The following is a 12402-nucleotide window of genomic DNA, read 5'->3' as shown; positions in this document are numbered from 1 at the left end:
GAATTCTGCCTCCTCCAGTCACCAGATGCATCAGTGCTGTGACACACAGGGCCTGAGTGGGTGTGTGGGGACAGTTTTGCTCATCAGCATGCTGAGGTATCAGCTCTGAGTGAGATGCAACAAGAGTTTTAACTCAAACTTGTTTATCACTTGAGTGGAACTGGATGCACTTCATGTTTCAATACCACAGCCTTCTCCTTGCTGGTCCCCAGGACGATCAAAATCTGGCTGGAGTTCCAGTGCTGTCAGCATCCTGGAGCCAGGGGTGCACAAAAATACAAGCTGCCCTCCCTGGAGGCTTGCTGACACGAGTGAATGGGGTACACATGACTACAATTTAGCCTCGGCCCCGTCTAATCACCAGTATTCTTCTTCCAAAAGCTCTAAGTGTCTGGCCAAGGCAGAGTGACTCCCGTGCTTGACAAGGGATTCACAGGAAATGCAGACAAGGCCCAGAACTCCGTGCCCTCACTTACCCTGTGCACACCTGGGGAGAGGCAAGACATGTCTGTGTCTCAATCCTCTAGCTCCTTTTACCTTATGCACACTGGTGTTTTAACTGCTTGTATATCTGTGTGAGGCTGTCAGATCCTGAAGCTGGAGTTATATGCAGTTGGGAGCTGCCATCGATGCAGGTCCTCTGGAAGAACAGCCAGTGTTCTTAACCACTGAGCCATCCCCTCCAGCCTCGTAAGTTCTTTTTCAAGAGAATCTGGAGAATTACTATTGAAAGGCAATAGAATTCATTATGTGGCCAAGGCTGGCCCTGAACTCAGGAACCAGCCTGCCTCTGCCTCTAAGTGCTGGGATAAAAGATATGCGCCATAACACCTAGCTCTGCTATTGGTATTTTAAAAAACATCACAACCCGCCCCTAAACTTGAAATACTTACTCAACCAAAGCATGTGCAAGAGATTCAATGTTTTCTCGGTCAAGATTTGTAGTAGGCTCATCCAAGGCAAGGATGCCACAGTTCAGACAGAAGGTTTCAGCCAATGCCAGGCGGATGATGAGTGAGGCTAGCACCTGGAGAAAAGTTGCATAACAGATGTGAAAACAGAAGGGCATGCTGGTGACACCTTTAATCCCAGCACGCGGGAGGCAGAGGCAGGGCGGGGGGGAGGGGGGGGGGGCGTCTCTTGAGTTTTAGGCCAACCCCAGCTATGTAGAGTAAGACCTTGTCTCCAAAACCAAGAAAGGGTGGGAAGAGGTGGGCGGTGTCACAGGCAGCAGAGGTCAGGGCAGTTCAAGGTAGACACAAGTTTTCCTGGAAGGTGGACCATTAACCACATTCTCTCAGCCTATCATTTGTGCTGAAATAAATCCTGAGAAACGGATCTGAAAGCATTCCAGATTTACTAAAAATTGGCACTATAGGCTAAGGGATGATGCGTACAATTTATGAGCAGTTGATAATTTTAATAGAAGTCTTAAGATTCACTTGTACTTCACTACATAGACCAGACTGGCATCAAACTCAGAGATCTGCCTGCCTTTGTCCTCTGAGCACTGGGACTAAAGGTGTATGAAACCACTCCAGGCCTTACAGCCCCTCAGTGATGAAACTTACAGGAAAACGCAAACACACTACATCTTCCTAACCTCACTGCACTTTAACTCCTAGCGAGACATCTTTAAGTCTCCATAATTCTCTGGTCCAAAAGAGAAACCAGGTAGTGTATTCTAGATCACACCTGCTTGTCTGCTTGTATAACTGTGTCAATGAGGGGGAAAAATCATACGTTAGAGTTATTAGAGTATGGTTCTATTTGTACTTATCTGCAGGGAGCCTACTAAATACATTCATGGTTATTAAAAAATCAAACATTAAACTCCCAGATTCAGCCCCAGCCCTCTCAGGGTTGAAGGGACATAGCAAAAGGACCCAGACTGTTCTGGGGCGAGCACAGTGCTCTTGTGTGAGCTCTAACCTCACTCACTGCCTGCTGAATACAGGGCAGTGCACACCTTCGCTCTGACTCCCCGAGCAGGTCAGCAGACTGCAGACCCTTCCTTCCTGCCTCTGACCCCTACTCCTGCCCATCTCCCACTCCCCACTCCCATGCATGCTGGTGTTGGCCCACAGCCTCCCCACCATCCAGCTGACACTTCTTACACCAGGAAGCAATCACTGCCAGCATTCAGAGCAGCTACAGGGGACTGACTTTTGTTCACAGACCATGTTTCAAACTCATTTATAATGAACATTGGACATCACCAAACAAAGCACATAGGGATCCTGTTTACAGACTGCAAGTTAGTCATTTCTTCAGACTATGATTGTGATAGTAACCTGCATGTGTCTGAAATTAGTGTTAGCTGTCTGGCTTGGCAATAACTGGGATAATTATGCCAATAATGTGACATCCTTTCCTAAGCCTGTGAAATTTTATGAAAATCTGCTTTAATCTGAAAGCTCAGAATGTGCACTGTGTATGGTTAACAAAAATCAAACATTCATGACCTCCCTGTGCTCCTGGGATGCAGGTCTCATGCTTTAAGCCTTATTGAGTTATCATTTCTCATCCTGATTTCCCCTCATACTCCAAACCTACCTACTGCCCTCTTACAGGAGCCTCATGCAGGGCCACTGAGTCTTATTTTGTAGTAAGGGGCTCCTAAGATACCAAAGCTCTGACAGCAGATGTCTCTGTGCGATGGTCTGAGGCACAGCCCAAAGCTATGCTGGGGTTCTGGAGCTTCAGGCCTGTGCTGGGGCTGTACTCCCAGAGACACAGATTAGAATGCCTCGTCTGCTTCAGCTGAGGCTCTGGTTTGCCAGTGTTGTTTGTTCATTTGAAGATGATCTTGTGTGACCCAGGCTTGGCTCAAGGATGACTCTGAACTTCTGATTTTCTTGTCTCTACTTCCATAATGCTGGGATTACAGCCAAGTTTAGGTAGTGGTGGGGTCAGCCCAGAGCCTGATCATAGCTGGGGGCCCATGAAACAGCGACTTTACTCTGAGGAATGCTGTGAAGTGAAAATGGGTTTGAATAACTTTGACCCTTTTCCTTTTAAATATATTTATGTATATGAGTGTTCTATCTTCCTATGACTACATGACAGAGAGGGCATCAGATTCCATTATAGAAGGTTGTGAACCACCATGTAGTTAATAGGAATTGAACTTAGGACCTCTGGGAAAAAAAAAAGTACAACCAGTGCTCTTAACCACTGAGCCATGTCTCCAGTCCCTTGACCCTTTTTCTTAAAAGTTATCTTCAGAGTGCCATAGGGCATGTTAGCTGGCCCAGGAGGGTGCATCAGTGGGAGCCATGTGTGCCTCACAAAGTGGCAAGGAAGCTGTAGGAACATCTCATTCATTTAATGGTCCTCTTGAGGCTTCTGCAACATCAGGACCACCTTTCAGGCTAGGTTGGCTCCCTCACTGCTGATACCTGCCTTCTGCCCAGCGCTGCACCGACCACGCATGTCCAAGGCCGTGTCCCCCTTCAGCATCACCACCCGGTAGTTGTAATTCCGCCGTTTATCAGAAGCCGACACATTTTCATCAGCATCGGATCGAATTTCTATGTATTCAATATCTGAGACAGGAAGCAGAGTATTTTTAGAGAACCACACTATACCTGTCACTTATATACAACGTCATGGAAGCCTGGCGACAACAGTGAGTCTGATGTCCTTAGAAGCACTGGCTGCCTCGCAAACACTCTGGCCAGGAAGACTCAGGGTCACGTGGTCTGCCACGATGCAGCTGGATGGCCCACCCCAGCCCGGGCCCAGCTCTTTTCTAAGAGTTTCCTTTGGGTATTTTTCTTATCACACGGGGCCTATCCCTATCTGCCTTTCACAGAACCCATTATGTCATCAGCTAATTTTGTCTGCTGTAGCCAATGAGTCCTACAGGGCTTTGGAAGAGAAACTCTGCCTTTTCTTTTTGTTGTAAGATGTTGCAAAGATAAGAATTCTTAGAAAACTCTCAAAGACATGCTCAGGAAGGGGTTTGAGAGGCAATGCTGACAACTACGGTCATACAGGAGAGACTGTGGGCAGAGCTTGGAATGAGCATTTGGGACACACCATGTTAGTTACCTTGCCCTCGATAGGTACTCCGCCAAAGATCGCGAATAATTTTGTTGATTTCCTCCATTTTCATACTGTGAAATTTCATTATTGCTCTAGAAAAAAGAAGCCAGTTTTTACTTAATACAATATGTACTATTTATATGAAAGACATAACTATGTAGTAGTATATACTAAATTATATATGAATATATAAACTAATAATGATAATAAAAATAAGGTCATTGCCCTAGTACTTTCTCTCTTTTTTTTTGGATTTGGTTTTTTTCAAGACAGGGTTTCTCTGTGTAGGCCTGGCTGTCCTGGAACTCACTCTGTAGACCAGGCTGGCCTCAAACTCAGAAATCCGCCTGCCTCTGCCTCCTAGAGCGCTGGGATTACAGGCGTGTGCCACCACCGCCCGGCCCTAGTACTTTCAATTAGAAAAGTAGACTATGGAAAAGCCTAGAAAAGTTTTCACACATCTCTGTCTTTTCCACTGGCAACTTAAGTTCTCAGAAGCTGCAAGGGTTGAGTGTGGTAATTCACACATACACCTTTAACCCTGCACTCAAGAGGCAGAGGCCAGCCTAGTCTCCATAGTAAATTCCCCAAAGCTATATACAGTGAGACCCTGTCTGAAAGGAGGCGTGTTGTAGGAAGACCTATGTGCTAAGGCTGAGGGTCAACTAGCCAGAGGCTCTTGTCACAGGACAAAGACAAGTCTCTGCAACTGTTGTCTGGCCATTCTAGAATGTTCAGTTTTATTTTTCTTTGAGATGGGGTCTCTACAGGCTGACCTCTAGACAAAACTGGCCATGAACTCAAGAAAGCCACTTGATTCTGCCTCCTGAGTGCTGGGACTAAAAGTGTGTGCCACCATGCACCATGGCCAGGTTTTTCTACAATTGTTTAGGTTTATCAAAAGGCAGCCCCTTATACTCTTATTTCTCAGATCTGTGAATTTTACCAACCTTGAAGGCACTTTGGCTCAAAAGGAGGCCTTAACTTTGAAGCCTGACTCTTTAATCAGTCGCCAGGCCTAGCACTAGCGCAAACTGACCTCCACAGGCCTGCCCTTACTTCCAATCCTCTTTTAAAGCAGTAGTCTCTAGACACTGAAAGAAGAAATGCTTGTGAAAGCCAAAGCTTCCTGTTAAACTTGAACACCATGCCTGCCCTAGCTACCTCAGCTCTCAGGAGACAGGACTAACAAAGTCACTCCCGTGGTAAGAAGGCAAGTTTCACAGCTATCGCCATGCAAAGGATGTGAGCGGACTCCCTTCCATTTGCAGGCCTCTTATCTGATATATACAAAAAAAGAAACTAAACGTAATGCCGCTGCCTCTGTACAATCATTCCGTGATCTTCTGGTCACCAGCCAAAGAGAAAGAAATGACTCAACATAAATACGTCTAAGCATCAGATGAGGGCTGCTGAAGCGGTAGGCCTGGAGAAGCCTCTCTGCTTTACCAGGTCTCCATTTTCTAACTCATGCTCATCTCTGCCTGACACGTTATGTTTCTTCCATAAAGAGTAGACAAACCAGCCACTATTTTCTTAAAAAGGGAAAATTGTAACAAAAAATACTTCACAGAATGTTCTGGGAACCAATCATATGTAAAGGCTACTTTTCCAAAGCTTTATACACTAGGATCCTACTTTTATAGATGACCTTTTAAAATGTTATTTTTTCCTCTGATTGGTAACTCACATAAATAAGCATGTGAATGGAGAACACAGACCAGCTAGGGCAGAGAGCCAGAGCAGGGGGAGAGGGCGCCTCAGGACAGGAAGGCTCAGGGTGTCACAGGGATGACGACGGCTACTGTCGGCTGTTCAGACTCTCTGTGCAACCACTGGGGATGACAAAGGTGACTGCAGCAGGCCATCTGAAGAAGCCACTGACGCAAGTGGTCACCAGTAAGGTCACCTTCTGGAAGACAAGCCACACTCCAAGTCACATAGCACCTCTCCAATCTCCAGTTACCACGGAAACAGACCCTATAAAATTTGCCAGAGATACAGAAAGTGGCTGGAATACTAGCAGCTTTGATTATGATAGGTTTTTCTTCTTGTTTGTTTGTTTTATGAACAAGAAGAGGATTATCAAATCTTCAAAGCGTGCCTACCTTCTGGGTATACAAAGGAGTCTAAAGCAAGGAGAAACTGAAAAGAGCAAACACTTTTGGGCTTGTTTTTCCTATGAGGAGAGAAGTAAGTATCCTAAATGTGTTTAGTGGAGACTTTCCTGCTGTACACAGACACCTGGGTAATCACATCTCAGGCAAGCACACAATCTCCCCCACCCCAGCCCCCCAATCTCAGCTTACTGAGTGGTATTTATCCCTAGAAAGCAAGAACAGCAAGTGAAAGCAGTTCAAGGTAACATTGCATATCAAACTAAAGAAAAACTGATGAGCCAGTGAGGATAAAAGGAACATTTGCTGCACTAGCACGGACTTTTGGTAAAAATCACAAGTAAATGACAAATGGAAGAAAATGTCTTTTCTTTCATAAAATGTCTCAGTCGGGCATCTATAGCAACAGCAAAAGTATCTAACACAGACACGAGACTCTTCCCACAATAACCAGAGAGGTGCTGTGGCTTGTAAGACACGAAAGAGAAAGGAGCACAGTGACAGGCAGGAGCGGCACCTGCCACTGTCTCTGCAGGTAAGGTTTGACTGCATACCTAAACATTCAAGAAAACCAACTGAAATATTAAGATTACCAAGTTAAGAAATGAGCCTAGATGGAAAGATGGCTCAGAGGTTAAGAGCACTGACTGCTCTTCCGGAGGTCCTGAGTTCAAATCCCAGCAACCACATGGTGGCTCACAACCATCCAAAATGAAATCTGGCACCCTCTTCTGGTGTGTCTGAAGACAGCTACAGTGTACTTACATATAATAAATAAATAAATAAATAAATCTTTAAAAAAAAAAAGAAATGAGCCTAGATATGGGGGTATAGGCCTTTAGTCCCAACACTTAGGAGGTTGAAGCAGGCAGATCTCTAGGAGTTTCTGGCTAGCCTGGTCTACATAATGAGCTCCAAGACAGTCAGAGCCACACAGATAGTGGCATCCTATCTCAAAACAATTGATACAGCATTACTATCTAGTTTCTAACACTGCTAGGAAAGACAATGGTGGGTTCAGGGTCCTACAGCTGGAGAGATGAATCAGGCAGCAACAGTCCTAATTCAGAACCCCAGAACCCTTGTAAAAGGCCAGGAGCAGTGGCTCTGATCATTGTGGAGATGAATGCAGGAGGACCTCAAGCTTACTGACCATCTGAAGTGATGAGCCCTAGAGGCCCTCTGCCATAGAGACCAAGTCTCCAAAAAAAAAAAAAAAAAATGAAGAGCTACTAGATATGTGAGCGTTTTCTCTTTCTCTCTCTCTCTCTCTCTCTCTCTCTCTCTCTCTCTCTCTCTCTCTCTCACACACACACATCCTATTTACAAATGTCAATAAAAACTATACAATGTAACTAATGTAACTGACATTTCCAACCAACTGGAAAAATTCCAATACTGTTGGAAAGGAGAAAAATAGAGCATCAAGATTTTGTATTGCAATTCAAAATAAAATTCAAATGACAGAAGAGTAAAAGTAGCAAGATGTTTCAGTTGAGTAAAAGCACTTGCCAGGCCAAGTCTACAGAGCTGAGTTTAATTCCCAGAACCCATGTAAAAGCTATAATATGTGCCTATAAATCCAGTTCCCATACAGAGAACTGTGAAGTGGAGTCAGGGGAGTCCCTGGAAGATCAGGGGACAGTTGTACATGAGTGATCCTGCATCAAAGCAAGACCTGACACCCCGATGCTGTGGCATACACATTTCACACACACACACACACACACACACACACACACACACACACACACACACACAGACACACATGCTCACACACTCAAGTTAAAGTAACCAGGGGCTGGAGGGATGGCTCAAGTGGTTAAGAGCACTGACTGCTCTTCTAGAGTTCCCGAGTTCAATTTCCAGCAACCACATGGTAGCTCACAACCATCCATAATAGAATCTGATGCCCTTTTCTAGCATGTCCAGTGTACTCAAACATAAAATAAATAATTCTTAAAAAAAAAAAGTTAAAGTAACCAGTGTAGTGGCATACACCTGCTACTCAAGGCTGGTCAGGAAGATTACTGGAGAATAACCAAAAGAAAGGCAGTTTTGTAATCCTTGCACTGAAGCCCTGACTTAGGTACAAGACTATGAAGATATAAATTAAGTCATCAATGATGTTATGAACAAAGTTAAAAGACAAGCGAGAACTTAAAATGGAGCATTTTCATGTGACAGTGGGTCACGGTCACACTGACAGTCACTCATACACTGCAAGTGGAAATACACAGCTTACGAATGCTTTCGGCCAGGTGTTGGTAGCATACATCTTGAATCTCAGCACTTGGGAGGCAGAATCAGGTGGTTCTCTTTGAGTTTGAGGCCAGCCTAGTCTACAAAGCAAGTTTCAGGACAGCCAGGGTTATGCATAGAGACCCTGTCTCAAAAACAAACAAAAAAGTGCTTTTGGGAACCAATCTGGTATTAACAAGTTAAAAATGATCATACCCTCTGACCTAGTAGCTTCATTTCTAAGAAGCTATCTTTCTGGTCTATCTGCACAAGTATGCAAAGTCATATATACGGTGACAGCAGTGGCCAAATTTTAAAGTGTCCTAATGTTACTGGTTGAAATAGGTAAAATCTATTTTATGGATTATACAAACATTAAAAGCAATGAAGCAAACACACCTATGAACATAAAAGAACTTCATGGTTACATAAAAAAGAACAGAGTGAGGTGTTGGGAGGTGGGGGTGCACATCTTTAATCCCACTATGTGGGAGGTAGAGCAGGTGGATCTAGGAGTTCAAGGTCAGTCTGGTCTACAGACTGAGTTCTCGGACAGCTAGGACTCCACAGAGAGACTGTGTCTCAAAAACAGAAAGGAAATAACTCGATACCATTCACACTGTGCTAATGCACTGTGAGGGAAGCGGGGTGAGCACTGCAGCGCCTTGGTGAGTACTAGGCACTGTCACCAAGTACCAAGTGAACCTATGTTCACCCTGACCTGTGTTCTAAGACTTGTAGATGTGAAGTATGGAAAAGCATAAGGCACAAACAATATGCACTTTGAAGGGAGGGGCCAATATGTCTATTTGTGATGGGCTTAAGGGAATATTCCAAGAAGGAGAAATGCACAGAAAAACATAGGCATTAAGGGAACAAACTGTGCAGCTTGGTGAGGGGCACCGTGAGTAGAGCTCAAATGGGGAAGGCAAGGATGGAGTCTTTCCTATAATGACAACAGGAACCACCTATTAGCCTAGCAGAAAAACAATGATGCATATAGGGGAGAGAATCACAGGAGCGCACGTGTAGAGGTGAAGACAGCCACCGCAGCAGTAGGTGAGCGGCTGGGTGAAGTGGATGGAAGGAGAGCGGTCCTGAAGCAGTGCCCAGCAGAAACCCTGTGCAAACTGGAGCTGTCAAGGGATTGAATTACAGTATTCTTTAGCACTTGTTACAGCACTACACAAAACTACCCCTTAAACAAAAGAATGACCCTAAAATACCTTTGCTGTCTCTTGAGGCAACAATTTAAAAGGCATGACCTTGAGACAGGCATGACCTTGAGGACTAGTTATCTGGCAAGTCCCCAGCTCTGCTGTGGCCTAGAGTGCTGTCTGCTGGCTAATGAATCCATTAATGCAAGTGAAGTGGAATGCTTTCCTTGTAAAAATGGGCTCTTAAAAGAGTGTAAGAATTTCTAAGATCTAAGAGACAGCAATTTATAGACTTATTCAGTTTTATAATTAAATACTGACTAATAGCTTGAAAGAGTGCCTTAAAGACTTCTCTAATACTCCACTGCATTTGGTATGGATGGATAGTAGTTCTGGTGGCCCTGAGCCTTAGAATGTCTGCCAGGTGACAAAGATTCCCATCTGGAGGCAGCATCAGACGGCCAGAAAGTCAAGAAGCCTTGTGCTAATAAAGCCACTGTGACGGGTGTGTGTGTGTGTGTGTGTGTGTGTGTGTGTGTGTGTGTGTGATCTCATTCATCCCACAGGACGTGTCACCAGCTGAATGGATGCACACTGCACTCTGGATGGCAGACGGTGAAGGCAACTGTGCCTGCATGGACACAGTGGGGATATCAGAGATCTCTGTGACTTTCTGCTCAGCTTTTCTACAGAACTAAAACTTCTAAAAACAAAGTATTAAAAGAAAAACAAAATTGAACCCAGAGGTCCCAATGCAGCATCAGAACTGCTGTAGCATATCCCCTCTGCTTCTTCACACAGGCGCCCTTTACATGCCGGGGACTGTACTGTTCAGCAGGAGGATGCTCTTTCCTTTGCTTCCAAGCTGCCTCCCATACTTGCTCTTTGAAGGAGAAATGTCTGTGCTCCTGAGTTACCCTCTTCAGAAGCACACATGGCTTCCAGCCTGATGTCACAGATGGAGCAGCATGCCAGGGCTTTTGTTGTTACTTTAAAGGTTACTTTCCCACCTCAGCATCTGGCCAATAGTGTAGAATCAAATGTTCACAATGTAGAATTAAGATGCAGCCATGAGAAAGCAGGTGCTTAAGAAGTTAGAACAAAATCATCTAAAGAGACCCAAGTTTCCTTCCTCAAGACCTGTCCAGCTCCTGCTTCCTTCTCTATTCAAACTATCTGAAGGACCAAGAAGACAAACGATTAGTGCAAAATCCAAAGTACTGCTCAAAACAGCAAGTGCACAAACAAAGGCAAACCCTAACCAGATCCCCATGTCTCAAGTCATCCTGCTGACGAATAACTAGAAAGACCAAATACATATGGACTTTTTTGTAATTATTATTTTAATTTGAAAGCATAAAAATTAAGTTAATCCAAATAAGTTTGAAAAAAAGTAGTAAAGATACTTCCAAACGAATTTTCTGAAATAGACTACTTTCATCTTTGGGTTTAAAATTGTGCCAAACTTGATACACAGGTTGCTAAAAAATAAAAAATAAAAACAACAATGACAAAAAAATTGCAAACTTAGCTGTGGTTTATTAGTGTTTTTAAAAATATTATTATGTTTAATTATGTGTATATATGCATATGTGTTTGTGAGCCTATATATATGAATATAGGTGCCCAAGGAGCCCAGAGGCATAGGATGCTCTGGAGCTAAATGCCAGGCAGTTGTGAGTCTCCTGGTATGGGTACAGGGAACTGAACTCAGAAGGAAGATGTAGCCTAGATTCCGAACTGCTGAACCGCCTCTCCAGGCCCCATGATTGGCTTTTTAAAAAATTTTTTTGGTTTTTTGGATTTGATTTTTCCCAGACAGGGTTTCTCTGTATAGCCCTGGCTGTCCTGGAACTCACTCTGTAGACCAGGCTGTCCTCGAACTCAGAAATCCACCTGCCTCTGCCTCCCAGAGTGCTGGGATTACAGGCATGCACCACCACTGCCCGGGCTCATGATTGGCTTTTTAAATGTTCCTATTGCCCTAGAACTCAGTACCAGGAGAACCTTCTGACTCCTTATATTTGGGTCAACACAAATCTTCCTGCCCAAAGAAATGGTGTCATGAGTACCATGTTTTAAACAAATTAGGATTTCTTCTCACTGAACTCAGAATCCTTAATTTGGCAAATTTAAGTGACTTTTTCCCCCAAGTTAAAACTATTATGATTTGTAATCAATCTCCTACAGGATGCTACTATATGAAACTATAATGCATCCGTAGTCAGGAGAGGATGAGTCCTGAATAAAGTTCTCCACCAGAACTCCCCTGAAAGCAAGGACTCAGGCTTTCAGGCTTTCAATAACCTGGCAGAGATCTGGCTACCTCACATACAAAGTTGTGAGGATTGCATGTTTCCCAAGTCTCAGAAGCAGTATGATGTAACACGTTTCATATCGTGGAAACAAAATATTGGAGAGCATTTTGGGTAAGTGACATATTCCAATTTTGTTTAAACTGTAGCGCTGTGTGTAGGTCATGCATCCTAAATATGTTCCATTCTTGGCCAGTGTGTCTGCCAATGCTTCTGCTTACTGCTGCTTTAGATGATTACTAATAACAGATGCTAATCAGCTCTTCTCGAAAATGCACTGTTAACTTCCTGTGTTACCTTAAATAGACTGCTGTGCAACAATGACACATAGTATGCTTTATTCTAAGATGACAAACAATGAGGGAAATTTTAGACCTTTTTCTTTGGCAAGGAGAGAAGGCAAATTTAGGGATCATATATGAATCTTAAGACATCACTGTTTGCAAGAGAAACCCCAGAATCTATTCAAAGGAAATTTTACTGCTATTTTTCTTCTTATTTAGAAGAATGCATCTGATTAGC

General features: G+C 43.9%; 2 protein-coding genes across 5 annotated transcripts in view; one reads left to right on the top strand and one right to left on the bottom strand.

Annotated features, from left to right (window-relative positions):
• Positions 1 to 12402, top strand: part of Kif3a (kinesin family member 3A) — a 315458-nt gene that overhangs the window by 80369 nt on the left and 222687 nt on the right. The gene's annotated exons all lie outside the window — the stretch shown is intronic.
• The window catches only part of Rad50 (RAD50 double strand break repair protein), a 193780-nt gene that overhangs the window by 1574 nt on the left and 179804 nt on the right, over positions 1 to 12402 (bottom strand). For all 4 annotated transcript variants that reach the window (XM_052197273.1, XM_052197276.1, XM_052197274.1 and 1 more), the window contains 3 exons: positions 4057 to 4142; positions 3406 to 3548; positions 894 to 1027 (listed from right to left, as the gene is read on the bottom strand). In XM_052197273.1, the coding sequence (XP_052053233.1) occupies positions 894 to 1027; positions 3406 to 3548; positions 4057 to 4142 (363 nt within the window). The remainder of the gene's footprint in view (positions 1 to 893; positions 1028 to 3405; positions 3549 to 4056; positions 4143 to 12402) is intronic.

Source organism: Apodemus sylvaticus, chromosome 10 (assembly GCF_947179515.1).
Source record: "Apodemus sylvaticus chromosome 10, mApoSyl1.1, whole genome shotgun sequence".
NCBI lineage: Eukaryota > Metazoa > Chordata > Mammalia > Rodentia > Muridae > Apodemus > Apodemus sylvaticus.
This window is presented reverse-complemented; position numbering and strand designations above follow the sequence as displayed.